The sequence below is a fragment of the Brienomyrus brachyistius genome, chromosome 8 (genome assembly GCF_023856365.1).
Source record: "Brienomyrus brachyistius isolate T26 chromosome 8, BBRACH_0.4, whole genome shotgun sequence".
Classification (NCBI taxonomy): Eukaryota; Metazoa; Chordata; class Actinopteri; order Osteoglossiformes; family Mormyridae; genus Brienomyrus; species Brienomyrus brachyistius.
In genome coordinates this window covers 28,515,776-28,543,730 of record NC_064540.1, presented here as the reverse complement: position 1 = coordinate 28,543,730, position 27,955 = coordinate 28,515,776, and the positions used below count along the sequence as shown (strand labels likewise).

At 38.3% G+C, this 27,955-nt stretch overlaps 1 protein-coding gene across 6 annotated transcripts in view; it reads right to left on the bottom strand.

Moving 5' to 3' along the window:
• Positions 1-77: 77 nt before the first annotated feature.
• The window catches only part of pik3c2b (phosphatidylinositol-4-phosphate 3-kinase, catalytic subunit type 2 beta), a 74,633-nt gene continuing 46,755 nt past the window's right edge, over positions 78-27,955 (bottom strand). For 4 of the 6 annotated variants that reach the window (XM_049022440.1, XM_049022445.1, XM_049022442.1 and 1 more), the window contains 19 exons: positions 26,588-26,730; positions 16,909-17,097; positions 16,563-16,656; positions 16,382-16,476; positions 16,091-16,271; positions 13,863-13,970; positions 13,412-13,504; positions 13,184-13,313; positions 12,920-13,056; positions 12,498-12,667; positions 11,609-11,765; positions 10,745-10,854; positions 10,056-10,257; positions 9,419-9,543; positions 8,681-8,798; positions 6,177-6,264; positions 3,238-3,344; positions 2,769-2,897; positions 78-2,551 (listed from right to left, as the gene is read on the bottom strand). In XM_049022440.1, coding sequence (XP_048878397.1) covers positions 2,360-2,551; positions 2,769-2,897; positions 3,238-3,344; positions 6,177-6,264; positions 8,681-8,798; positions 9,419-9,543; positions 10,056-10,257; positions 10,745-10,854; positions 11,609-11,765; positions 12,498-12,667; positions 12,920-13,056; positions 13,184-13,313; positions 13,412-13,504; positions 13,863-13,970; positions 16,091-16,271; positions 16,382-16,476; positions 16,563-16,656; positions 16,909-17,097; positions 26,588-26,730 — 2,568 coding nt within the window. In that variant the 3' untranslated portion in view covers positions 78-2,359. The remainder of the gene's footprint in view (positions 2,552-2,768; positions 2,898-3,237; positions 3,345-6,176; positions 6,265-8,680; positions 8,799-9,418; positions 9,544-10,055; positions 10,258-10,744; positions 10,855-11,608; positions 11,766-12,497; positions 12,668-12,919; positions 13,057-13,183; positions 13,314-13,411; positions 13,505-13,862; positions 13,971-16,090; positions 16,272-16,381; positions 16,477-16,562; positions 16,657-16,908; positions 17,098-26,587; positions 26,731-27,955) is intronic. The other 2 variants (XM_049022444.1, XM_049022441.1) reach the window with 2 other exon arrangements.

Here is a 27,955-nt window from a genome sequence, read left to right as displayed (position 1 = left end):
TTATTATGTTCATTGTACTAAAAGTTACAACAAAAAAACAATTTCACACAGAAATAGTTTCAAACAGAAAATCTGTGTATTTTTAGTTCAAGTTTATTTAGTGCAAATAATTTTACAAAAATGATCAAATTAAAAATGCACACTATACACATACATTTATGAAGTCTTAAAAAAACTAATGAGTTCTCATAATAAACTGCAATTATGACATCGGTATTTATGAGACGTCGAGTTCTGTCCATTTTGAACTTACATTCTGTCCCATTCTCATTGTGCTGTTGAATGCAATCCTCCAAACTGATCGTGGCCATGCACTGGCTCAAAGATATGGTCCTTACACAGCACACAAATGCAGACACTCCTGCCAGTTGTGAAGAAAATGGAGAATTTGAATTCCATTTACCTTCACTTACTATCCACAAGACAATCCACAAAACATTTCTCTTAGAAAAAAAGCAAAGATGTAATAATAGCACTAAATTTGAAGGCATTACAAGTTTTTATTTCCTTCTTAAATTCTGAATGCTTACTGGGTAGGTGGGTTAAACTTGTTAAATTTATGCTGGGTTCACCAAAAAACACATTTAGAAATAAACTTTCTTTGTGCACTCTGCAAACATTTCCCTTTAAAAATATTAATTTTGCTGTAAAACTTACAAAGAGACAATCACTGAATACTTAACACATGATTTCTAATGGCTATTAAGTTTCACACAGAAGAAAATAAACAAATGGTCTAAGAATTAAAAGATAAATATCCTACTATATTAAACAAAAGGAGGTGCTCCAAAACACCATAGCAAAATATTCTATGGACATAACACCTTTTTAAAAGGTGTCATTAATTATATGGGATATGGATCCAAAGACAAAACAGCTGTCAATACAGTAAGTCTCAAAAACCTAAGAAACACTGTGTAAACTGTACTTGATCAAAATTCTTTCCTTTCACCCTTTTACCTTCAGTTTAAGACTGACTGTATAATCAGCTCCCCTTTCAGAAATTAGGCAATGAGCATAAAAAGTAGTACAAATACACTTCAGATCTTCGTTAATGATTATGCTTGATTAGCAAGAACATGATGGACCCCAGGAACTACAGAGTGACATGAAAATTTGTTGGAAACAGAACCCAAGACTCATTCTCCAAATGTATTTGGAAGGAAAAGCCATACTGGGCTGGACTAATTTGCATTTCAGGCTTAATTAGAACACCACAGCATAGCAACCTGTGAAAATCCAACAATGTAAGTAAGACGGCATTACCAATAATGAGGATTTTTAAGCTGGAGATAAGAGTTTAAATCTGATATTAGATTCATAACGCTTGATTAAGGAATCCTGAGGAATCCTACAATAATTAAACAGTCATAACATTCCACAGCATGCAACTGAACAAGCAATTTAACATTTTGGAAATACTTCTCTGGATATAGGGATGTCTGTTTTTCTGGTAATCTAGATATATGAATAATTCTAGTGAACTGAAGTGGTTAAGGGTACCAATTGACAGCATAGTTATATCTGTAGCTCTGATCGCCAGTGGCTTATTTCCTGCATGATACACTCAAACAAATAACTACAGGGGAGAAGCAGCCTACACCAAGTAAAGTACAGTATTTACAGCCTCAAGACAAGATAGCACCAAGTCAGACTGCTGGGTATCAAACTACCCTTCCACAGTACAAAAGTATTCACCTAATTCACAAACTGGACCACATAATCAGTCAATGTATGACTGTGGCACATATGTATGTCATTTCATCTATATAATAAGGGCTCAAAATTGAGCTTTTAGAATTAAAAAACATTCAAGAAGAAATAAGATTTTCTTTGTCTCTTTAAAACCTTGTAAGATATGCCACATTAAATCAACTAACAGTAGTTTGCAGATGCCTGACATTCTTTTTATGGTTAGGGGACACTATGAAGGAGCCATTGCTTGGGTTATACTGAGATGCATTACTTAATTTACACACCACAGCCTTCTCGAATGCTTGAATTTCATGGCTCAGATCCATTTTCATTTCATGAACCCCTGCCAAACACCAAATAATTTCTCCTTCTTTCGATCCAGGACTCAAAACAGCTTGGTTGGTTGTAAGCCACACATTTAATCCTACTTGTATACTATCCAGTGAAAACCATATTGATCTCAGTGTTTTCAATGAACACAATTCTTCAATGCACCCCCACTGGGGGGAATAACATGACTCAGAGCAGGTAGACCTTATCATTACATTCAAAGCATGTACATAACATATGCATATGTACTTCTGTCAAAATGACTTCACATCCTTGTCCTTTTTCTATACATGTGCACACACAGGATACTGCTCATCATCCTATATCCTTTTCCTCAGCGAGTGCCATCCAAGCCCCCAGTTCCAAGCTGGTGCCAGTCCACCCAGCGCTCCCCAGGCAAAAGGGCTGTCAGTGATATGAAGGCTTCCCCCAGCAGAAGGTTCTCCCAGAAGGCTCCCTCACTCAGCACTCTCAGATGAATCACCCTCTGCTGTAGGTCTCCCCATGGAATGCCATCATACACCAGCTGGAGGTGGGATGGGATACAAGGCAGCAAGGGTCAGTACTTATCGCAGCCTGCATGTACAAAATCACATTTCTGGTCCTTAAGGTTAGCAATTAACTTGAACTATGAACACTGTTCTAACAAATAGCATGATAATAACTTACACAAGCCTTCTTTTTGTCATAGTGGAAGACTTCCATAACAGATTCCACTTTATTCTAGAAAAATAAAATCTCACCATCTCATTGTAGGTAGGATTGCATGTGCGTTTGGCAGCTTTGGTTTTTCTCTTGCTGGTTTTCTGGGGGTCTGGTAGGAGGTACAGCTTTACATAAGGGTCAGGATCTGTTCCATCCTGCAAGGGCTGCTGTGTGACCGTAGGGGAAATATAAAGTGTGGTAATCCATACGCAGCGGATTGTAGGGACAACAGAATCAGACTTAACTTTATTTATGTACAGCCCAAGTACAACTTGTTTTGGTATAAGTGGTACCAATAAAGAACATAAGAGAAAACACTCATAGACAAGACCACAATGCAAACACTACTTGACTGTGAATTGTTACAGCACCCTTTTTTGCTGTAGGTAGGGCCCCAACAATGACTTTGACCCAGGGCCCCTACCCTCCTATAATCACACCAGCATGTAAGGCATCCAAACCTATCCTCTTTCAATAAAAGACTTAAAGTAGCATGTAAAAACTTACCAGCCCTCGGATGTGCATGACCATGATGAAAAGCTTGTTGCTCTTGTAGGAGATAGAAAGCTTCACCTCTCCCACGATTTTGCCAGCAATGGGAGCCCATGACACCTCTGCGAGGAGGAATGGCAAGAGCAGCAAAATCAATGACTCACTTGCTTTAAAATATACAGGAATCTAAATAGTTCTGGTTTTCTTGTTTGAAAATGACCTGATCACATGTTATAATGGACATTTCAGTTCAGTTTTCTTTAGTTTGTAAACTTTCTTTTTTCCACTTCACAAAAATTGTTTCACTGCTAGTTTTCGTTAATGTTAATGACCTTGCACAGAACCTCCAGGTCCTTGTTGAAGGGTACACATTCTGTGTGATGACTGGTAAATGGTATGCAATTGTGTATAGAGAGGCAGTAAGTTTTTGCAGTCTCCTACTGGCTGAGGGTATCAGGCTTCAGTAATATCACATAAGATGGCACTAAACAAGTCCTTCAGTGGAACTACTGTACTTTAGCAGACAATAAGCACTGGGTTTTGCCTCCATCTCTCTATATTTCCAAACAATAATTGACCCCTTGAATTTGAGTTGTGCTATTTTGCAGTGTTTCCATGAAACCTAATATTTCAGGAAGCTGACACAAGTACTGTCACTATCGATTACAGTACAGCATCATTTAATGACTGGGATACATTCGGAGAAATGTGTCGTTAGGTGATTTTGTTGCCTGACGTAATAGTGTGTAAGTACACTCTACTTCATAGATTGTACTTATACAAACCTAGATGGTATAACCTACTATACACCTAGGCTACAGTCTTTTTTAATTAGTAGAAAGAGTATACTCTACAATAATGATAAAAGTACTGTTTAGTAAATACATAAACCTGTAACATATCATTATCAAGAATTGTGTACTGTACATAATTTTATGTGCTACAGGCGACTTTTATATGACTGGCAGTGCAGAAGGTTTGTTTACACCAGCATGACCACAAACATGTTAGTAATGTGTTGCACTTTGAAGGATTTTTTCAGCTCTATTACAGTATAGGTCTTATGGGACCACCTTAGAATATGCAGTCCATTGGTAACCAAAACTTTGTTATGCAGTGCATAAGTTAATATTAAAAATCAAGGAATCTACCAATTACTTTGACTATTAACTAAGTACAGTGGTGCCTGTGGTTCACGGATGCTGTGGTCTACGAACATTTTGGTTCGTGACCAAAAATTTTGTGAAAAAAAATGTATTGGTTCATGTACAAAATTTGGTCGACAAACAGATTCCTCGACCAGGTTCCTTTTTTTATACTAGTGTAGCACCGGCAGGGCGCATGTCCCAGCATGGCCCATGTGCATTTGTAAATAGAAGGACCACGACAGGCAACCAACGAGCACCGAACCCAAATACACAGATGGGAAACACAAGGTTGTCAGACAGCGAACTGCAAGATGCACACACTGTGACAGATTTACACACTCTAAATACACGTGAGGAAACACACGTGCGACAATAGGGAAATGCAACCATTAACATTAACAACAACAACAATACAAGGGTAAAAGACTGTTAATAACGAATTTGATTTCTCCAGCAAGTTTCCATGTCTCTCTCTGCTCCAGCGATGCCTCGGTCTGCCTGTCGCCACACTATATTATTGTTTTTCTTTAAAGTTTTTACTATATAAACCAGAAAATTAATTGGCAAAAAATATTATTTGGTAGGCTTGTGAACAAATGAATTGAATTTCAATGCTTTCTTATTGGAAAAATTGCCTTGGTTCGCGTACAAATTGGTTCACAACCACATTCCTGGAACAGATTGTGTTCGTGAACTGCAGGCTATAGTTGTTTATATATATTAGAGCAGGGAAAATAAGTATTGAACGAGTCAACATATTTCTCAGTAAATATATTCATAATGGGGTTATAGAGATGAAATTTACGTCAGATGTTATAACAACCCAAGAGAATCTACACATACAAAAAAATCAAAACAAATTAGTCCCGGGAATATGTATTGAACACATGAAGAAAAGGAGATGCAAAAAGGCATGGAAAGGCCAAGAAACCTGCTGAAATCTAAATATTTAGAAAGCAATCCTGCCTCCTATCAGTGCAAATGAATATTAGCTGGTTTAGTCCTAATTGATAGCCTATAAAAGGTTTCTCATTACCAAGAAGCATCTCATGATGGGTAAAAGCAAAGAATTCACTCAATATCCCCATTAGAAATATATTTACTGAGAAAAATATTGATGCTTATTTCCCCTGCTGTATATTATATTATATTATAATACGATACAAAACACTTGGCACAAAGGAATAACCAACTCCTAAATATTGCAAAAACATGAAATATTACAGTGTGAATTTTTTCCAATATCGTTAAGCCCTACTCAAAATGCGATTACAAAAAATATGTGGCTAAGCAATGGGGTAAACCTTTGTTTTAGCGGTGATTATTTTGAGATACAGGAATTGCAGGAAATAAATTAAGCAAAATAAATTAAGTCTAAATGATGACAAAGACTGACTTAGCTACTTTGAGAAGCTAACTCGCATGTATCAGTGAAACCTAGATGTCTTCTTTTAAGATGTATTGTGCAGTTGTTCCGCTGTGATATGTAGTTTTCGCTCTGCAAAACTGACAGATAACTGCATTTTCACTTTTAATGTGAAGTGCTTCCACACAACTGAAGCTTTCGCTCTTTATTTGGACTCTCATCTGCTATGATCCATCTTCCTTCAGACATATTTCACAGTAAACGAGAAGGCAAACTTTAGTCAATGTTTTTTTGAAGTTAAGAAATCGAGTATAAATCGAGTAATCATGACGGCTTTAGACAAGCAATGAAAATGTTTCAGTTACTTATGTCTGCAATACAACTAGGAAGAAAATCTGCATGAAGACAAATTACCAAGATGTGCATGTAAGCACTTCTACCTGAAGGTTTGTTCTGTAGTGTGTTGCAAACAGTCCCTGGTCTTTCATCTCTTGGAAGTGGGTGGAAGAAGGTGTAGATCAAATCACACTGAAACATTAACCATTAAGAAAAGTAGTCAGTCACAGATCTGTATACATACCTGTTCTTGAAGAATTCCTGAAAGTTAGTGTAACATGTTAACAATCTTTAATTTGTGTACCACATGCATTTATCTAAAACTGCCCATTATATGCCACTGTATATTATTTCATAAGGGAATGGATAATTACAGAAAAAATTCTGTGTGCCATGGTGGCTTGATGAGTAGCACTGCACCTTCACACCTGCAGTGCTGGTGCTTTCATTTCTGGCTCAGACTCCGTGTGCCTGTGTGTGCAGTTTGCATGTTCTCTCTGAGTTTACATGGGATTCCTCATACAGTACAAAAGTAAGAATTTCAGCTTGAATTTGGGTTTCTGAACTACCCATAGTATGTGACTGGGTGTTTGCCCGTGAATATAGTGGGATTCCAGCCAGGGAACACCTCTACATTATGTCTTCTGCTGCTTTGGACAAGCTCTAGGCCTCCTTGACCCAGTTCATGAGAGACATGAGAATGAGAAGATTGATGGATACATTAAGTATCTTTGAGTTTACAGTCTCTGCCTGTTTTTGTTGAACTTTCAATTATTATATAATTAGCATGCTATAAAAATATACTTTGGTCATCTATCCTGGAAACAACGAATTTCATTCCTGGACGCCAAATGTCGTCGAATCGGAGCCTTTCATACATGTATGTTTATAACGCTCTCAAATTCAGTCTGAGCTATAGCTGATTAAGAGAACGATATGTACTATACTGTGTCTTTTTAGGGAACAAAATACGTTCAGAGAATGTACTGTATCTTTAGCCAATCAAGCAATTTCATGACATGTAACCCTCTTTGCATTCACTGCATTGTTGGTGATGACTGCAGCACAAATTGCTGCCATGTTCAAAGATTAGGTCAGTTAAAAAAAAACTACATTGAAAATAGGTGGTGAAATAGAATAGGTCAATAACCAGCTATAAAAAAATGAAACGTTTTACATCGTACAGCAAAGAATAGGAACAGTATGACATGTTGTAAAAAAAACATATATATTGATCGAAATTGTATTAGTAAAAGTTTAACTAGCGTGGCTTATGTATTCATGTACAGGAGACTTGTTACAATACATTTTAAAGCTATTTTTTATGTCAAAACTGAAGGTGTAAGGTATGGAATCATAACTAATAGAATAAGGTATTATAGTAAAGAGTAAATAAATTATCAGTGTATTTAAAATATGGGAAATTACACTGTCATGTAGGTCTATAATTTTTTTTATCAAACTTGCCTAAACAAATCTTTATAATCATGTCATTATGTACACTATTTTTGGTCAATGACCAGGTGTCCAGGAATTTTACAGGACTGAGGTGGCAAGCCTAGGTATGACTGGTATTTGCTACCAGATCCTGTGCCACACCATCATGACTGCTAGTAACAATCAGTATATAGTTGTGATGTAGTTGTCAGTCTCAGTTGTCATTTGATTTGGCTACATTAATTACAAAAGTGATTTCTCACATGCAAGCAAACTTTGCTATACAGCAAGCTGTAAACTGCTCAGTCCAATGGATATTGTGAGAATGGGAATGAGTCTGAACACCATTTAGGTTTCATGTGGTTAGGTCTCCCCAGAAGCGTTTGCAAATTATACAGGTATTATGTTCACCGCTGTTTTTATGCTGTTTATATGAGTTAATTGATTGGTTTGTCTAATCATTACAAATCTGCTTTATATGTACCAGGTTCTACTGGTAGGAAAAAAAACAGCAGCCATGCTTAGACATACCACAAATCACAGGATCACAGGATCTTCCCGTATTAAATAATTACATTTTGTGTCCCTTTTTGAACAGACACAATATCACGTATGGGAAAAGACTGCAGTATTTTTGCACCACGCTTAAACAATACAGGACCGAAATTACAGTGTGTGTTGGTTACGTTGTTCTACATATCACATAAACAGCCAGTACAACCAATGAAAACTTGCTTTGACTTATTTGTACTACGGTATTGAGTATGTTATTGCTTAATTAAAACCATGGTTTCAAAAATGGGCTTTATTTTTTTCTGGTCACAGTCTCTAACCCCTGAAAGCCTCTGTTTTGACTCGATCTCAGCCCTCTCAAAGTCTCTGTCTCATCTTAACTTGATCTCAACCCTCAAAGTCTTGGTCCTAACTCAATCTGTTCTTCATGGTCTCAGTTTGGAATTTTACTCCATATAGGTGGCCTCGTCCCCATAAATTTTATACAACTAAGTAACTTGATTAATTAACTCATATTTCTAACTTTTGAAGATGAGATATATTGCATACATGGATAAACTGGAAATAAACAGCCTTATGTATCATTTCAATAAATTAAAAATAATATTGTTTTAAGCAGCACAAACATTGTCAAAGTTAAAAAAAAAAAAACATTTACCTGGGCCACCTCTCGGGCAGCATGGATAAGGTGCCAGACATAGCCATTCAGCTCATCTTTCCTTCTGTCAGCCATGGCTTCGCCACGTGACCGGCCAATCACAAAACGGCTGGGAAAACTATTTGGGGAGGAGAGGGAGTGTTAGATCGCCATGAGACTACATCAAAGTGCAACTAGAAAAAAACTGGAGGGCCAGTCTATGCCAAATCAACCAGGGGCTCCATGGGCATCATTCCTGATTTTGATGAAAACTTGGTATTTTGATCCATATAGAGAACACTGAAAATTCCCCAAGTTTTATTGAAAAATTCTGATGCAGAAGTTATGGCCCTTTCAAATTTGGGTGCCACGTCCTTTTTTTGCACTCGTGAATTGCGCATATAATTTGTAAGGGTTTTCAGGAGATCATATTTTCATTTCTAAGCATGCTAGAGAGCTGCATTACCATGGTAAGAGAATGAAGGCGAACAATAAAGCGAACCCAAGCTATTTCTTAAAATAAACAAAGCAAAAACTGTTGCTTTGATCAAATAAGTAGTAATTTCCTATAATCATGCAAACATATTGTGGAGCTCAAATAAAATGACAGAGGTAGCACAACAAGAACACAAAAATATGTTTGTCTATTTTCATTTCAGCCTATTAACTCTGAACATAAACAGACTGTAAGCAAACAGGAATATCTGTGAAAAATTTTGTTGACTATAGGATGACTATCGAAAACAGGTGATAGGTTACCTAGGTAGTTTAGAGGATGGGAAGATAAGGCGTAGTTTACTATGGAGCTCATGGAACTCCTCAAAGCTCCTCTGAACAAGTGTCGCACCATGCTGGCCATCACGTTCCACCTTCACAACATAAGCCTATGAATGGAGTAGAGTAATTTCTTCATATAACAGAGTATGAGAATGCGTAGGTCATCGTTTCCCTGTGAAACTATTAGTCAACTGAAATGGAATATGTCATTACATTAGCAATAATAAATGTATTGGATTTAAAATAAAACAAGCGTGATACTAAAATAAGTTTCAGTACATTATGAACGCAACTTAATATCAGAACCATACATTACTTCCATCACTACAATGACAACAATGTTCTCATTCAAGCAAAATAACAGTTTAAAGTTTTAGGGGCCACTACCATATAATACAACAAAAATGCAACAATACATACAATCCATATGTATATGCATTAGATTTGTTGCAACAATAAAAGTTGTCCGATTTTAACCAGACTCTCACTACAATGTAATTGCAGTGTACGAATTATCATAAATTAAAAAAACTGGACATACCTACAAAAGAGTAAAACTATCCTTAAGAATAAAGTGGTTTTTGAGCCTGTAGTGTGACTGGCATGAAGCTTTACTTACATAACCCTTGTTGGGGCTGTAGGTTCTGATGTGCCGGCACACAAAAAGGTTGCAGATGAGCCCATCACTCTTCAGGGTGTGCACACGCGGGGCAAAAGACAGCACAGGCTGCTCTTCGGAAGAAGCAAACTTCATCTGCGCCAGGTTGTGGATGAAGAAGTTCAGCTTGGTGGCTACACTGCCTAGACTCGATTCAATTAGCCTGTGAGAAAATCCAGGGGTGGGAATTCTTTAAAAGTTTAGGACTGCAATTATTGCACCTTTTCTGAAACTCCAGATGGGGCACAGGTATACTGAATAAGGTTATAAAGCTGACAAAATCCATCCATCCATCCATACATTTTCCAAACCGCTAATCCTACTGGGTCGCGGGGGGTCCGGAGCCTATCCCGAAAGCAATGGGCACGAGGCAGGGAACAACCCAGGATGGGGGGCCAGCCCATCGCAGGGCATACTCACACACCATATATATATATATATTTTATTGAGTGATTGCTTTCATAACTTCCATAGGTATAATAATGAAAAGGAATCCCCCTACTGTACAGCCTAATGCTTTTGTTTTTAATACACCACATATATTATTATTATTTACAAGGAAAACATAGAATCACAGCTACAGGTAATGGTGACCAAAGTGATACAACAGAGGACAAGAATCCAGCAATGTTTAAGAGCTCTTTGTCTACCTGGTGAAGTACATGGTGGCATCAGACTCGGACTCGTGAGGTCGCAGGGCATCATAGACATACTTCAGATCCTGCAGATCAGACAGCTCTGGAATGCCGCAGGACAGCATCTGCACATTAAGACTCTTGCTATAAGTCATAATGTCATGAATGTAAATATAGAATGCCTGCATGGTTTTACTTTGATCTACTTGACACTTGTGCACAGGAACTGTAATAATATACACCAAATGTGATTAATATTTTGCTGGCCAAGTACATAAGTAAGGCCACTGGGCAAAATGTCTGTCATATCAATAAGAGAAAAAGCATTGAGACAGAGACTAATCAGTCACTCGGTCAAGAATTTCTTATGTTGAGTCATAAACAAATATCCAAAATGTCAACAGACTAAAACGCCCATTGTTGACATAGACCTATAATTAAACACACAGCCATGCAATCTCCAGCAAAATGGGTGGTTACAGAAGAATAGTTACTAATATTGAACTTGTTACCAACATTGAATGCCATCTTTCCATCAAGTTAGTCTAGCAAATTTCTGCACTGGTCAGTGTGAAGTGACTAGAGTCTATGTAGAGACTGTAAATGTCAGCTGTGAAGTGTAAATGTGTTCAGCTGTGAAGTGGTAGCCAAGCAACATCAATACTCAAACTGAATGACAGCAAACTTCAACATCTAATGGAAAGCCTTCCCAGAAGGGTAGAGGCTATTCTACTTACAAAGGACGGACAAACTTCATATTAATAACCTTGGTTTCAGAAGATGTTGACAATCTTGTGTCTGCATATTTTTGGCCATATGTAATGCAGGAATAATTTAGCCAAGTGACTTTGTGACTTGGGAAAGAGGGAAAGATCATACCAGTCCAAGCAGGTTCAAGAACAGGTGCGTGTGTTTGCGGATGAGGTTGTAGGCCTCACAGCAAAGGTCCACAAAGTCATGAAAGCGACTAGATGGTTTGTCACCCCCATTGATGACATAAGCCATGTCAGATGTGAAAACAAATGGAGCCCGATCCCTGCAATAACCAAAGTCCATTTCTGAGCTTAAAATCTTAAAAATGAACATAAACATTGTTCTGTAGAGTAAATCAAAAAAACATTTCTACCTGTTAGAGAATAAAAAAAGTTACCAAGAGGTAGCAGCTATCTTCTCCCAAATTTTAAGACACTGCAGATATTATTATTACTACATACAGTGCTGTGCAGAAGTCTTAGTCAAAAGATTATATTTATATCATCTTCGTGTTAATGTAAAACTATTACATCTGTCATAGTGTGTTAGCTTAGCAATTTCAAAGGCTTTCAAAGTCACCCCATTACTTGCAGTAACCATCCAATATACCTATTTTTTTGGCTTGACCACTAGCATATCATATTTGGATAATCAATACCTTATCAAATTATCATCAATTAATATAACTAATTATATGACAATATAATTAAGTTAATTAAATGAACTATTGGCGAAAGGTTTGAAGGTTTGGGGAGGCTTGACGTGGTGTTCTTCTGGCTATACAACAATATATCAGCAACATTTTGAAGAACAGAAGAAATTGTTTTTTAATTTGTTATTGTCCATTTACATGTATTCTAAGGTTAGACTCTTTTTTTCCTGAGTACATATACTGTACATCTAGATAAATCTATCTTTAAACATATTTGCCAAAGATATTTGCACCATATTGCTCTTGTTTAAAAGTGGTGATCCATCAGCCACCATCACTCAGCATTCACTCGAATTTTCTCACCGTTTAATATTGCCAAACATCTGTGCATGGCCAAGGAACTTGCCAAAGTCTATGTGGAACATATGGCCACTGGACTTGAGCATAATGTTGTCATTGTGTCGATCACAGATACCCAGGACATAGGTGGCCACGCAGCATCCCGCACAGGAGTAGATGAAGTTCTCCACAGCCTGAGAAATTCAGGGAAGGGAAAAGTAGTACCACCTACATGCACCAACAACCTCCATTCCAGGTGAGATGTCATCAGACACTGATTTACATGGCAAAAGACACAGTGTCTGAAATGTGTCTAAGCCAAATAGAATATTGTAACTTAAGACTATAATACTTGTCCAAAGCCAATTAAGCAGCCCTTTGGAGTTTCTAGTGAAGAAGACAATGCAGATATGTAGCCCAGGAAGAAGATACCCACTGGTTATTACCTTTTCATACTCATCCTCAGAGGGATTATGCTTCAGCAGCCAGTCTGCTAGTGGCCGATCCTTGAAGGACCCGGTGACACCATGCTCAACCTGAATCTTACGCAGGGTTTCTGCGTTGGGAATCATCTCCACCATTCCTTGAGGCAGCAAAGAGAGTACAGATTATTTGTCACACAGTTCCAGGATAACACAAGCAAACGTCCCATTAGTCCCTAGCCTAACATTTCTCCAGAAGTCTGGAGAAAGTCCCTCAGAAAGACTGACCTCGTCCACGTCCTGTAGAGAAGCAGCGAAAGTTGACCATCCTCATGTCCAGGCCCTCCTGAATCCAGATCTTATTCATGATACGGATGATCTGAAGGGTGAGCATGTCCTGTCTCAGGTCATCCCCAGACTAAAATCACAAATTTCCAAGATCAGAAGGAAATTAAAAAAACTAATATCTTTTCACAAAGCAGTCATAAAAAGACCTTCAGAAAACTGTAAAAATACCTTGAATATGATATTGATGTTGTCTCCAAGAGGGTCCAGGTTCTGGAAGGAGAGTTTGAGGGGGACGGCATTTGAGTTGAAGTAGGAACAGCCCTGTAAGAGTAAAGAGGGGAGTGGCTGAAGAAGCAAAGTTGTCTGAATGGGCCACATTTCTTAAAAAGACTATAATATTCGGTGACATTAATATTACAAAAAATTAATATCTACTTTTTGCTGATCTTAATTATGTAAATAAGCATTGTACTGTTGCCATCCAAATAACTTTTGTGGCTGTTATTCATGATAACACACAATCAGGTGCAGATGCTACACAGTCTGAAATAAACATCAATAAGATTCTTGTAAAAAAGATCATTTTAATGGCACTTTTCTTTGGCTTACTTGAGGATGTATGTGTTGTGTAATGTGACACATACGTAAACCCTGATATATGGACACTGCAAAGGTTTACCTGGATGTTGATGCCCTTCACCATTAGGCCAGGGTTCAGTGGGAGTCGACAGCTGCCACTGACACAGAAGAAGTGGTGGACTTCTTCCAGTTGTTCTCGCAAAGTAGCCTGTAACACACACCCAACAAGGGCCAGCAGGAAAAGAGCATTACCACAAGTATGATATTCACTAATGGCACACAACATGATACATGATATTAGGGCTGGGCGATATGGCCAAAAATGTTATCATGATAAACATTTTCTTAACGGTCAATATTGCTGATCATCACGACAAATCTATTTCTTTACAGTTTAAATAATGACTTTTGCTCCTGAGTGAAGGTTGAAGAAACCATATGGTTAATTGTGGTTTTAAACTATTCTTTAATGTTGGAACTTGGCAAACATTTGCCAAACAGCATTTAAGATTTCACAAATTTGAGGCAGAACAGGTTATTTTAGTCAGCACTGACAAAATGCCTTCGCTTGCATTCTTCATAGTGATTCTGAATTTTCTGTGGATTATTACTGCATAGTGAACTGAATTTTATTGTGGACTTTCATTTTGGATTTTACTAGATTACTCTTGTTGGACAGATTGCTTTGGACTGACCTGCTCTCACGGTGAGTTGCTCTGTTGTTTTGACTGTGTTGTGTTTTGTCTGCTTGCCTGCCCTGTTACAATCTCATATGTTCAATAAATCCCCCATTTGTGTTTTTTACGAATGTGCCTGCACTTGTGATCTACTGCCAGTCCTGGCAAGCTGTTACAAAGAAAGTGATATAATTTTGTTGTGATGCAAATTGTTTTGCAGATGACATGTTAGGTCTTAAATCATATGACACTGTCATAATTTGTCATAATGATATTAATAATCGTTATGATTTTGGTGCCCAGCCCTACATGACACTGATCACATAACTCTGGGAAGGCAAGGTGCCCAGTACATGGGAACATAGCATGCTGAACACAACAGTAGTCTTTTTTTCATTGAACTGCTTTATCTATTCATCCATTTTCCAAATGCTTATCCTTCTGGGTTGCGGGGGGTCCAGAGCCTATCCCGGAAGCTATGGGAACAACCCAAGATGGGAGGCCAGACCGTCACAGGGTGCACACACACACCATTCACTCACACATGCACTCCAATGGGCAATTTAGCAACTCCAATTAGCCTCAGCATGTTTTTGGACTGTGGGGGGAACCGGAGTACCCGGAGGAAACCCCATGACAACATGGGGAGAACATGCAAACTCCGCACACATGTAACCCAGGCAGAGACTCGAACCCGGGTCTCAGAGGTGTGAGGAAACAGTGCTAACCACTGCACCACTATGCATGTGATACCCCAGAACTTAGTGCTGTAAAACTACAAAACCTTACAGCTGATGTTCATATGTTAGACAGCCGCATATCCCCACTTTACGGATGTTCAATTTAAGCTATTCGCTTTTACAAAAGACCTATATTATATTATATTATATTATATTCCTGCTTTCACTAACTGAAAGAAAGCTGCTTTTATAAGAAAAAAAAGGAGAAAAGTGAAAATGGCAATTAGCGCTTGTTAGTCAGCGAGCCAATTATATATATACAATCATGTCGTGCATAATGACGTTTCGGTCAACAAAGGACCGCATGATAGGCAGTGCTCACATAAGATAAAAAATTCCTATTGCTTAATTTCTTACCAACGTCAAAGCCATCATAATGTCACAGCACCATGCATTACGTGTTTGTGGTGATGCTGGTGTACTTAAACCTATTGCACTGCCAATCGTATAAAAGTATAGCACATACAATTATAAACAGTACATAATACACAATAATGATAATTGTGTTACTACTTAATGTGCAGAATGTATCCCTGTCATTAAGCGACACATGACTGTATTGACTCGGGTGAGTAAAACTGCACCCTACATACATGTACATTAATTCTGCTTTATGCAAACTGTATTTATGCTATCATTCCTGTTGCATGTTAGTGATTTGGTTTGGTAAGTTATTTTTTGGGTCTCGGAACACCATTTCAGCTTAGGAATGGTTTTCTATTTCTTTTCTATGGTCTTTCTATTTCTACTTTCAGATAGCAAGGGAAAGCTGTATAAGGACACAGAATAGATGAAGATACTTTTAAATGTCTTGTACAAACATTTTTCATCAAAACAGCCAATATGTGCTCAGGACTGAGGATACTCCTTTCCAGGATGACAGTAAAGACAACTTCACAGAGGAGCCTGACCTGTCTGGTGGAGGGGGAGGTGTCCCTCACGTTCTGGGCCACTTTAGCCAGGATGCTGACCAGCCAGCCCTGGCGATCCAGCTCTTCCCGTAGTCCTCGGCCTGTGCAGCACAATAGTGCTGCCAAAAGGTACTGGTAGCGCATGCTAAATTGTGAATCCTGCAGAGCATCTTTTAACAGCCTAAGAAGGGGGGAAATGTCATACATAAACAGAAAAAAATCTGAGTACCATGTAAAAATTAAAACTAACTTCAAAATATCTAAGTTATTTCATTTACACATGAAACGCACCAGAAGAGGTAGTGTGCAATGCGAATGTCCCCTATTGCTCTCCGTAGCAAGAAGCGCACCAAAGGACTGTCCAGGTAGCATTCATATTTCAGGGCCTGAGAGGTAAAACAAAATGCAAAAAATCAGGCTATGCAACCAGAGCATGTAGTAGAAGAAGACCCAAAGCGAGACCCATTTAGACCTGCACCAGCTGAGGAAGGAAATCCAGCAACTCAGAATCCGAGATTGAGTCCATCCATTGGACAGCTGTGTGCCTCAACTCTTGATCTGGGAATCTGGCATATGCAGCATAGGAAGGGCACTTGTAAATGTAAGCACACATTGGCATGGCTGTAGCTTCTTATCAATGACAACAGATCTTTGCACATTGCCAAAAACACTACTATGCTGATAAAGGTTTCACCTGGGAGTTCTATGGTGTGTACTTTCCTAAAAGCACATACTATCATATGGAGAAATTCATCAAAACTGTCACCCTTTGTGCGTACACTGTTTACAGAGGAGCAAGATCATAAAGGGGCTCTTACATGGCATGCAGCAGGCCCAGTGAGTCCAAGTGGTTCATACAAGCCCACTGATGGAGCAGGGCATAGATATCTGGCAGACTGGCCCATTCCCAGTTAGGAGCACTGGCCAACACCAGAGGCAGCCCGCTGCTCTCTGCATGGCAGAAGTAACGCTTTTCCCACAGCAGCTTTCGGTCCTCATTGGTCAGCCTGTGCAAGGACAAACAGAGGCAGGTTAAGTAGCAATGTAACATGGAAATCATAGGGAGAATGGTACAGATAATAATGCTTGGAAGAGAAAGGTGCTAAAACCTCACAATGCGTGATTGAAATTATGAGACTTTTGATACCATGAAATTGTATTTTAGTTAAAACAAAAAATGTTCTCTTCAGAATTTCAACACAGACCATACTGCAATGCAGTTTAAAGCACCTCCATCTTCTTTCTAACTTTATCAAAGTTATAAACAGGCATCAGGGTCTTTTGTAGCTCAATGTACTGTCCAGTATCCAGGTCCTGTTCTGTTCAGCATAGTGTCCATGTCTCACAGCCAACAGGAAGACACCAATATTCAACCTATATACTAAAGGTATTCCAACTGTGGGGCCCACGCAGTAACCCAAAAAAAACAACTACTATTTTGTGTGTGTGTGTTGTGTATGCTGAGATTTGAATCCCCTACTGTGATTGGTTGTGTGTACAAACTGTTGAGTTACAGGATGGCATAATACCAAATTGTGCTTTAACATTATATTTTTCAATACAGGGCGATCACACAATATAAGGGGCAGATGACAAAAAGAGAACAAAAATCAACAAGAACAGTATTTAGAAATCAAAGTGTTTTTAACTTTTGGCTTTCACTTAGAGTATACCAATTCTTTTCCCCACAAAACAACTAATATATTAGTTGTTTTTTTAATATACAAGCAACAAGTAACTATGTTTTAACTGATGGCTGAACTCACATTTTGAATGGTTAAATTAAATATTTGTTGCTCTCCTTTTCAGAAAAATAAACTGTGTATACACACAAACAAACAAACAAACACACACACACACACACGGTTAACACATTTAAGTACACAATGTCAAGAAAAGATAATAACAGTACAGGAAATTTGCAGTTTTGTGTAGTGGCTGAACAATTTTTATATGAAGAATGACACTTTATTGATCCCTGTGAGGAAATTCCCTTTCCACCTACCCCACCTTGTTCTCCATGACACACATGTAGGAGGGGACAAGCTTAGCAGCAAAGGGCAGTCAGCTGCAGCAGTGCCCATGGAGCTGGGGGTTAAGGGTTTTGTTCAAGGGTCCATGAACATGTGACTATTCTGCTTAAACCAACGACCTTCCAATCACAGGCACAGAGACTTAACTTAGTTTGCATATACACTTTTTTCAGTATTTGAATTGTTACCTTTAAATTGCATGACTTGGGTAAAACGTTTTGGGTAGTCTTCCACAAGCATCTTACAATAAGTTGGTGGAATATAGGCCCATTCCTGACAGGTTTGTAGGCCTCCTTGCTCACACAATGCTTCTGCAAGTCTGTCTACTGATTTGCTGTTGGATTAAGGGCAGGGTTTTGTGATAACCACTCCAATACCTTGACTTTGTTGTGCTTAAACCATTTTGCAACAACTTTTGACGTTTATCTATTTGACAAACCCACTTGCAACTGAGTTTTAACTTCCTGGCTGATGTCTTGAGAGGTATATCATACTTAGCTTTATGCGTAATGTACAGCTTAGAGTGCATTAACCCTTACATATGCCATATGTATTTGAACATTTTACAATTACTCCCTCATTTTATCTTGTACAGGACAGTTCTATTTCAAACTGCCAAACATCGCACCAGTAATACAACATAGCACACAAATAATGTATGAGACAGATTACATTCATATAATACATAAACAAATAAATACAGAAAAACATGTTGAAAGTTTTCATTTTGAAGTTAGTTACTTCAGCATAGCATCTAATGTTTACAGAAGCACTCTTTGCAGAACTTTTGGACTTGCCCCTGTTGGACCTTCTTCCCTACATGCCAGCTCACACATTAAGATCATCAGGCTCCAACCTTCTCATTATACCTAAATCCAGATTATACTCTATGGGTGGTAGGGCGTGACAGTTCTATGTGACAGCAGCTACACTCTGGAATACCTCATAGTCTGTGAGAGGTAGTCTGTTAACATTTCAAGCATCAATTGAAAACTCATTTATTTCAGTAATATTTTAATGATTCTTCCAGTTCATAACATTGTTGTTGTTGTTGTTGGGTTGCTGTATGTGCATTTCTTTATTGTATTTCTGTTTGCATTGTTAAGCATCCTTCAGTGTGAGAAAGGCGCTATATAAATAAACCATTATTATTATTATTGTCGTTGATGTTGCTATTGTTATTATTTTACATATTAGTTCAGTGATCACCCACTATATCGCGGTTCAGCTATAACGCAGATTTTTCCCGGACGCATCACAGTTCTCTGTGATGTGTGTATATACTGTATATACATATAAATTACATATTATTATTATTATGTTACTCATATCCTTAGCCTGACATCCACATATCGTATGTGTGTTTACAAAGTGTGTTTTAATAAGTTTACATGTGTTTAAAGCATTTGGGAGGGGTATTTTAAGGTATTTATTTTTATGGTCTTTCTATATCATGGATTTTCACCTATTGCTGATGGGTCTGGAACATAACTTCCATGATAGGCGGGGGATCACTGTATTCTAAATCATGTGACTCTAAAATGCAAATGGCTAGATGTACTGGTAAGATAATGATCAGTAACTGGAGCAACTGCCACAGGGGGGCAGCATGGCCATACGGCTCAAAGCCTACAATAATTGTTATCCCAGGAACCATACTCAAAACCTTCAAAAACTAAAATAATGCAGAGTGCAAGCAGCAGCACCTGTTACTATAACGGCATAAAAACAATCAATCTGCTGTAAATATTATTACTTTATTATGAGTAGTGTCAGACCTGACTAATAACTCAACTGGGTGGAGGCTATTTTTGCTCAAGCTCTGAGAAAATAGTTAAGGTACAGATTGCTTCATTGCACTTCCTGTATCGCTCATGTTTTGCTCCTGCATTCAACCTCAAAAGCACATCCAAAAATGTAGTGAATTTCCTTCTAAAGAACATTAAATAACTTAACAAAGAGCAACACGTTACAGTGAGATTCAGGTCAACTTGATCAATACTATAATTCTCATATGTTAAACTTCTATTCAATTTCTAAATGAAGACTTGCATCTGAAATCTCCCCAAAGTAATCAGATGCAGTTTCTTAGAAATCTTAAAGATTGAATTAAACTCAGATTTATAGGTCACGCAATAATTAACAAGTGCAGTTTAAAGTGTTTAACAAAACTCTTTACGGTGAGATACAATACAGAACAGACACCAGCTACAAGAAAAAAGTCAAAACAATAAATCAGCAGAACATATACAGCTCCCTCCACAATTATTGGCAACTCCCTTATAAAAATTTGTAAAAAGGTTTAGAAAAAAATCTACCTTTCAGTGAAGTAGCTTCATCTCATGCTGAAAAAAATTTTAAAATCCAACCTTTCTTTGAAATAAATTTATTCAAAGAAACAAATTCTTCATCAAGAAATAATTATTTTTAACAAAAATTCATGTTCCACAATTATTGGGAATTATAGTGAACAAAATGTAACTGAAGCATGTTTCCCCTGTAAATTGCTCATCTTTGAGTTGATTGGAGTGAAAAGGAACCTTCAAGCTGTCATCCATGACTTCCTGATTAACTGGAGTACAAACATGAGGTGACATAGATCACAAATTCCCTTAGTCATTCTTCAACATGGCAAAGAAAAGATAAAATATGAAACTAATGAGGGAGAAGTGTGTTGACCTTCATAAGTCAGGGAATGGGTATGAAAAATATCTACTGGCCTGAAAATGCCCATTTCTACTGTTAGGGAAATAAAAACGTGGACAACAACTGGAACTGTTACACACCTGCCTGGAAGAGGACCCAAGTTTATTTTTCCTCCACATACAGTAAGGAAGATTGTAAGAGAGGCAAAAAATCCCTAAGGATCACTGGTGGTGAATAACAAGACAAAGTAAAATCTTGGGGTTACCACGTCTCCGAAAAAACCATCAGACACCACATTCATTCTAACGTATTATTCGTATGGTATGCCAGAAAAAAGCTTTTTTGTCAGTTAACCACAAACGTAAACACCTGGAGTTTGTGAAAGACTATTACAACTTTGACTGGAACCAAAATTCAATGGTCTGATGAAACAAAAATGGAGCTTTTTGGTAATAAATATTCAAGGTGGGTTTGGTGTAAAAAGAAGGATGGCTGTAGTAAAAAGAACCATATCCCTACTAAAATATGGTTAAGGTTCTGTGATGTTGTGAGGCTGTTTTTCCTCCAAAAACCCTGGAAACCTTGTTATGGTACATCGCAATATGGGCTCCATGAAATTCCAGGATATCTGAAACCAAAATTTAGTTGATTTCTCAGTTCCTGGTACAGACTGGAGTTGCCACCATATTAGTTGTGCACTGTGAATCCTCTGAATAATATCCAGGATGCCCTGCAAGATGAAACATTCTCTTAGTTGGTGGTACCCTACTGGATCTAAGCTGAATCTTCAGAATAGCAAAAAGAATCTGTGGTCAGAATTCACAAACTGGGTACTTCTGTAGACTCTGCAGTTCTGCAGAACTCTCCAGCGTCTGCCCACAAGGATGTGATCGATCTCCTTTGCCATACCACCAGTACTGGAGTACCAAGTCCAACGATGTGGCTCAGGGCGTTGGAAGCAGGATCCAGCGACCTTTAGCCCCTGAACTTTGAAATTTGTCATGGAACATGGAGCCATTTTCACCCTGATCTCCAGACCCACGGGGACTGATACAATCTTCATAGCCAGCTATGTCGATACCAGTGGTTGCACTGAAGTCGCCATGACCATAGAAGTCTCATCTCGTAGGCACCCTTCAACCACAGAGTGAAGTTGCGGGTAAAATGTCTCCCTCAATGAGTGAGAGCATACACTGAGAACAGACAAGACACCCAAGGAGTGCCTGAGTCTCATAATTCGCTCATTGAAAAGAGTGACATCAGACACCATCAGAAGGAGCTGATACGCTACAGCAACAGCTACTCCCTAAGTATGGCAGCCATCAGACAAACCAGACCAAAAGTAAGTAAACCCACCTATAGAGATCTGGCCACTGCCCGGTCTGCGTACCTCAGAGAGTGCTGCCACCAAAACGTGGAGTTTATGAAGCTCCCCCAGCAGCAGAGGAAGATGGTCATCTTATTGGAGAAACAAGACGTTCCACGAGCCTACCCAGATGGGTCATCTCAAACTGGGACCAAAGTGCTGCCATGCAGCAGGCGACGTCTCAGCACCACACCACCCCTGATCCCCAACAGGCCTGACTCTCCGATGGTTTTGACTCGCCCAGGGATGGGGCTCCTGAAGGCTTTCCCCCATCTCCTTCATGGTGCATGCAGAGCTACTCCCACGGAGAGAAGAATACCGTGCTTGTTTAAACTGAGCAGTTGCGAGTTGTTTTACGGTGGCTGAAGTCCCAATCCCACCACCAACCCCCTGGAGGACTGCTTGCAGGGCCGGATGCAGTTTAAAGTTATACCCAGGACACAAATTTCAAAGCTATAGAGAAACTTAAAATGTAGTCAAGTAAATTAGGAAAGATTTACAATACACTGCTCATAACTTCTACTCAGTTTAAAATGAAAAGGGGACTGTCAGAACGATAGCATGTCATTCATGGGACAATGCTGTCATTTGTTTGGCCCGTACTCTCCCATATTCACCAACCTGTAAAATTTCTCTGTGAAAGTACCACATGCTGAATGTTTTTACCTGAATGCTCTGAGTCCTTGTTGTGACATGTAGGTCTCAAGTTACACTCATTTATTGCACATTCCACTTATATGCAAATTATTTGCACAATCATTCCTAACCAATCAGGTATTTATCTGTATTTCTTTGTATGTCTTAATATTCATGTCAACAAATGTCATTTACTTATATTCCTTATGTGTCTAAATATTTATAGTTCATGTATTCCTCATTTGCACTATGACTAACATTTTCCATGGCATAACACTAAGAACCATAATACAGCCTTGCAGGGGCTACAGAGAGTTTTTTCCCATGGCCATGATGCATTAAATGCACAGAAATTATCTGGACATTCCCACAAAATTTTTAATTGAGCTAACAAAATAAAATGTGCATGATTTAAATTTTTTTGTACTCTGACATATTTGCCATTTCCAGCCTTCAAATTATGTTTAATTTAATTCAATTCAATTCAATTTAATTTAACATTTTAATTATTGTGTTCTTTCCTAAAGAATAATACCACAAAGTCAGAAGCTGAAGTGAAGTGCACAAATACTATAGGTTCCGGCCCCCCAACTGACCCCTTTGAGCCTATATCTTTATAAAAATTCATAATATACCTCCCATTCCAAATGTATTCTCCTGTACTTTTTCAAATGGACAAAAACTACACTTGGTTGTACGTATTTAGTTTTTTCTTTTATTTTTATGAAGTTCCCTTTTGTTTTAATCACTATATTAGAAAGCTTACTGGATTACTGGATTACTATTCGTTACACAAACACACACATATAATACAAAATACGTGGACTGGACAAGTTTGAAGTGAAAAATGTGCCTGCAAAGTCTGGAAAATAATTTTTGAGTTTACTTACTGACAAGATCAAGTGTCTGAGCTGCCCTTCTCTTTGCTGTCAATATGCAGCAATGCTTCAATTTTGCTGTGATTTGTTTCAAATGTACTTTTAGTTTGTCACCCCTATATAATGTGCCTTCAAAGTTTGCAAATGATCCGTGAAATACTTTTAGAGCTACTGTTGTTAACTCAAGAAACATACTACCATAAACTTATGGAAATAATGAACTATATCCTCGATTTTACATCCATTCACAACATGCTACTGTCTACAAACACTCTGCCCCCTAGTCCTACACGCATGAGCAATCCCAATAACCACCGCGATATACAAAATAACTGAATACACAACTGAGCACTTAAAGCTAACCTGAACAGTCTAAACATTGACATTTTCTTTTGTAAAACATAAACATGACAATACTGTGTTCACAAAACACAGCTGCTGTTTCCTTTATTTTTGGGGCAATAAATCTGAAAATGACAGAGGCCTGTATCTTCATCCATATTATGTTTGTATGTTTCTTATCACAATCACAGTGTCAAATGTCATCTGCCTTCACCCTTTCCTTTGCTGTGACAATATGTCATGCCTTCTACGTGATCACTCTCAAAATTTTACCATTTCCAGATGGGCACCCATACAATGGCTTTAAAAAAAATCTTTCAAGTAGTTTTTGATAATCTTAATAGATAAAGTGTCCAAACCGCCCCTTTTTTGCTATCACTATCTGGCGCTGCTTCAATTTTGGGGCAATCTGTGTCAAAATTTAACCAGTTCCACTTTGTCAGCTGTACAATGCCTCTGCAAAGTTTAAAAAAGGTCCATAAAATTGTCTATGGCGGCGGACCAATCCCAAAATCGTATGTATTCCCAGAAGTCCAGGGAATACAATGAAGAATATGCAGCCTCATTTATATGTTGCATGGAAAAGCTGAACCATGCCTCTTTCCAAACTCCTCCCTCTTCACTCTACTGCACCGGTCTAAGCTAGTGCTTCCAACATTATACAGTTTTAGCTTCAGAAAGCTGGCAGTTTGCACAGAGCTTGCCCATTTCCAAAAGATTCCACTACTGCTGAAGGCCAATCTTCTGCTATATTCAGAAAACAATTTCCAGAACAAAAGGCTCACTCAATGGGTGAATGTTCCAGAGACTGGGTATGCACTGGGTTTCCACTTTGACACCCCCATCCTCTGACACCCCCACTGCCATTTGCATTCAGGCCTCCTTCGCATGCATTTCAATGTGACTCGCTTAGTACTCAAATGCTGATCCAGGGAGACACTAAAACAATGTTGGCTATGGTGCCAATGGAGGACACTCACTGAACACCCCACCACCATAATAACCACCACCAAAATGTTCAGGCAACATGACACTTAATACGTTTACATGCACACTAAGAAAATCGAATTATTGTATTAGTCTCACTAAAACCAGACTTTTAAAGTACATGTAAACTTGTTAGTCTGACTGAAGTCGAACTAAATCGAATTTCTCATTGAATGTCAGACTAAGACACCCAGACAATGCAATTGGGTGTCAATTTACTCCTACATGTATACATTCAACATGATTCAAGCTGGCCTTGGTGCTCTACGTATGTGCCACAGTTCCTCTCTCGGTTTTGACCTGGAAGTAACAGAATATGCCGGTATACGGAAGTTGTTCAATTCACCGCTCAACTAAAAGGTGCTTTTCCACCGCACCAGGTACCATACTAAGTACCATACCAATACTGCAAGAAGGTACCAAAAGTACAGTACCTCAAGGTGTTGGTTTTCCACTGGTGTAAAAACTGGTATCGGTGCTGAATGACATCACAACGGTATTTTGTACTTCATTTGTATGTGCAATATTAATACCAACATCGCATGTTACCTTCAGTTTGGTACGGATATTATAGCACAGGGAGTTTAAGTCTCACTAAAACATTTTGAAATTTTGCAAGATCTAGTATTTGTTTAAAATCAGTTTAAAATTGACCTCTGCTGCTTTCACATGAGTGCTGCATGCGTTCTCCGAGACAATCAATCATTTTCATCCTTGCTGTATAACTCACTCATAGAAGGGTTGGGGAGAAATTTATATTGAACTTATTTTCTATTTTTCTAAATACCCCAGTATTTATTTAAAAAAAATCACATTTGAAAATGTTCTAATACTGTGTTGTCATAGTGTATTATACAAAATACATTCTCTTGTTATGCAATACTGATCTTGTATCAGTGCTTCTGACCAGATCAAACTTAAAGCTTGTGTCACTTAATTTGTCCACGCATCCATTATTATTACTTTTATATATTTTTTTAACGTCTGTGACATAATAGCTCCTGTCACCTTAAAAAAGCCCAATGCTTACATGCTTAAAGGAGCCATATCGCCACCTATCATAGCAGATGTCATAGTCATAGCAGGACATACTTCAGTCAATAAATCAAGTCCCCTCCCGTGCATGTATATATAAGCATAGCTCGACTTAGCCGTGCATATAAATGTATAGAGTGACTTCTTTCCAACTTCATCTACTTTCAGACCCATACATAAGGCGCAAATTACCACAATTCACTTGAACATAGCACTACTCTTCTCATTTACCCCCCTTGCATACTGTACTGTGTTAGCAGTGAAGGAAGACCAGTGTGATTCCAAGTTTATATCGCACAGTGAAAATCCCAGAACTGGCACAAGCGCGCCGGGCATAAATGGCTGGACTACAGATTATAGAACCAATCCAGCCTGGTCCACTACCTTTCAAGCAGCTTGCCAAGTATTACCTTTAAATGTATTTCGCAAATCTCTAACAAGACAAATCTCAGGTGAAATATAAAAAAAAAATTACTTCACTCAAACATCATTAAACTGCCATCATTTTCATTGGTGTAAAATTAAAGATTTTTGTAAAAGCATAGTTGTGGTATGCACAAATATGGCAACTAACCAGAGGAAGGATTTCTTGTGCAAAACATCCTGCAGCTGTCTCTGGCTGTTCAGCTCCAAGCGAGAGAACTCGTACTGAGGGCTGAACTCAGCAGGTGGGGGGGTGCTGAAATGTACCTCAAAGGAAAATAGAGGGAAATCCACCTATGGACAGAAGGCATGGAGACAGGTATTACAGGCTGGGGTACAATTAAATAATTAACTGCTTTAACACGCAAGACATCTACAGTAGATACTGACTAAGCATGAAACAAATAAGTATCCAGCAACAAGTAGATATATTCAATATAAAAAATTAGAGAATTCCAAAATGAAAAGCCAATCAATCACGGTAATTTCTGTAAGGTTATAGGCCCATCAAACATTCCCACATGGGTTCCTGATAAAAGTATGTATGAAATGTACAGTGGGTTGGGACAGAGAGAAAAAGAAACAATGAGGGAGGGGAAAGGAACAAAGAAACTTTGCACTGCATGTTGATTAATGTTATAAGTATTTCTTTGTTAATTAGAAATGTAATTTAAAATGATTAAAGGCAAACTATATGTTAGTAAATCTTCTGAAAATTGTAATAAATAATGAAAACATACAGTAAAGAAAACACTAATGATTTCCCAAACCATAATTGTATTGCTACAACAAACAGAATAACCTGCCAATCCTGCTGAACAAAGAATTTGAAACCCTACTGGTTACACAGTATCACAGCAACATGTCACAGCATAAGCGAATACATAAACCAGGATTTTATAATGTGTCTTTCTCTTATTCATTCTGCCATGCCTATTAAACACAGCTGCTATATGCCATGCCGTGGAACATTTTTCAGTTAACACACTGCAATTATTTGACAATAAAAAAAAACACTGTTCTGAACCACAATGATGAATATCAAAGCAGAGTCCCCTAAAAGAGGGAAAAGATGTTAAACATGCATAGAAAGTCGATAAGCCAATAAAAGCGGAGAATGTAAAAAAATAGGTCAGATAAGGGAAAGATAATAGAAATGGAGCGACAGCAGTGCAGGGATGATAATCAGTGCCAGATGTAGCATTGGCCCCAGATGTTGTTCTTTCAGGAAGGAGGGGGTGTGACTTCAAAATTCTTGAGCAGAGAGACGAATGGGGGATGGGCTACAGATGTACACAACTAACAGATTAAAGAGCTCCTAATCAAGAGAGGGTTGCAATTCATTCATTTAAAAGGTATGTCCTAGTGAGTAAAGTTCTGCAACTAAAGGCAGATACTTCCTATAGTTAACAGATGTAGTACAGAACAGGGACAATCATTAAAAGACAGGAATTCTGCATGATGCAACCACTAAACAGAATTTCTGTTGTGAAGCTAAACTGAATTGTACTGCCTCTAA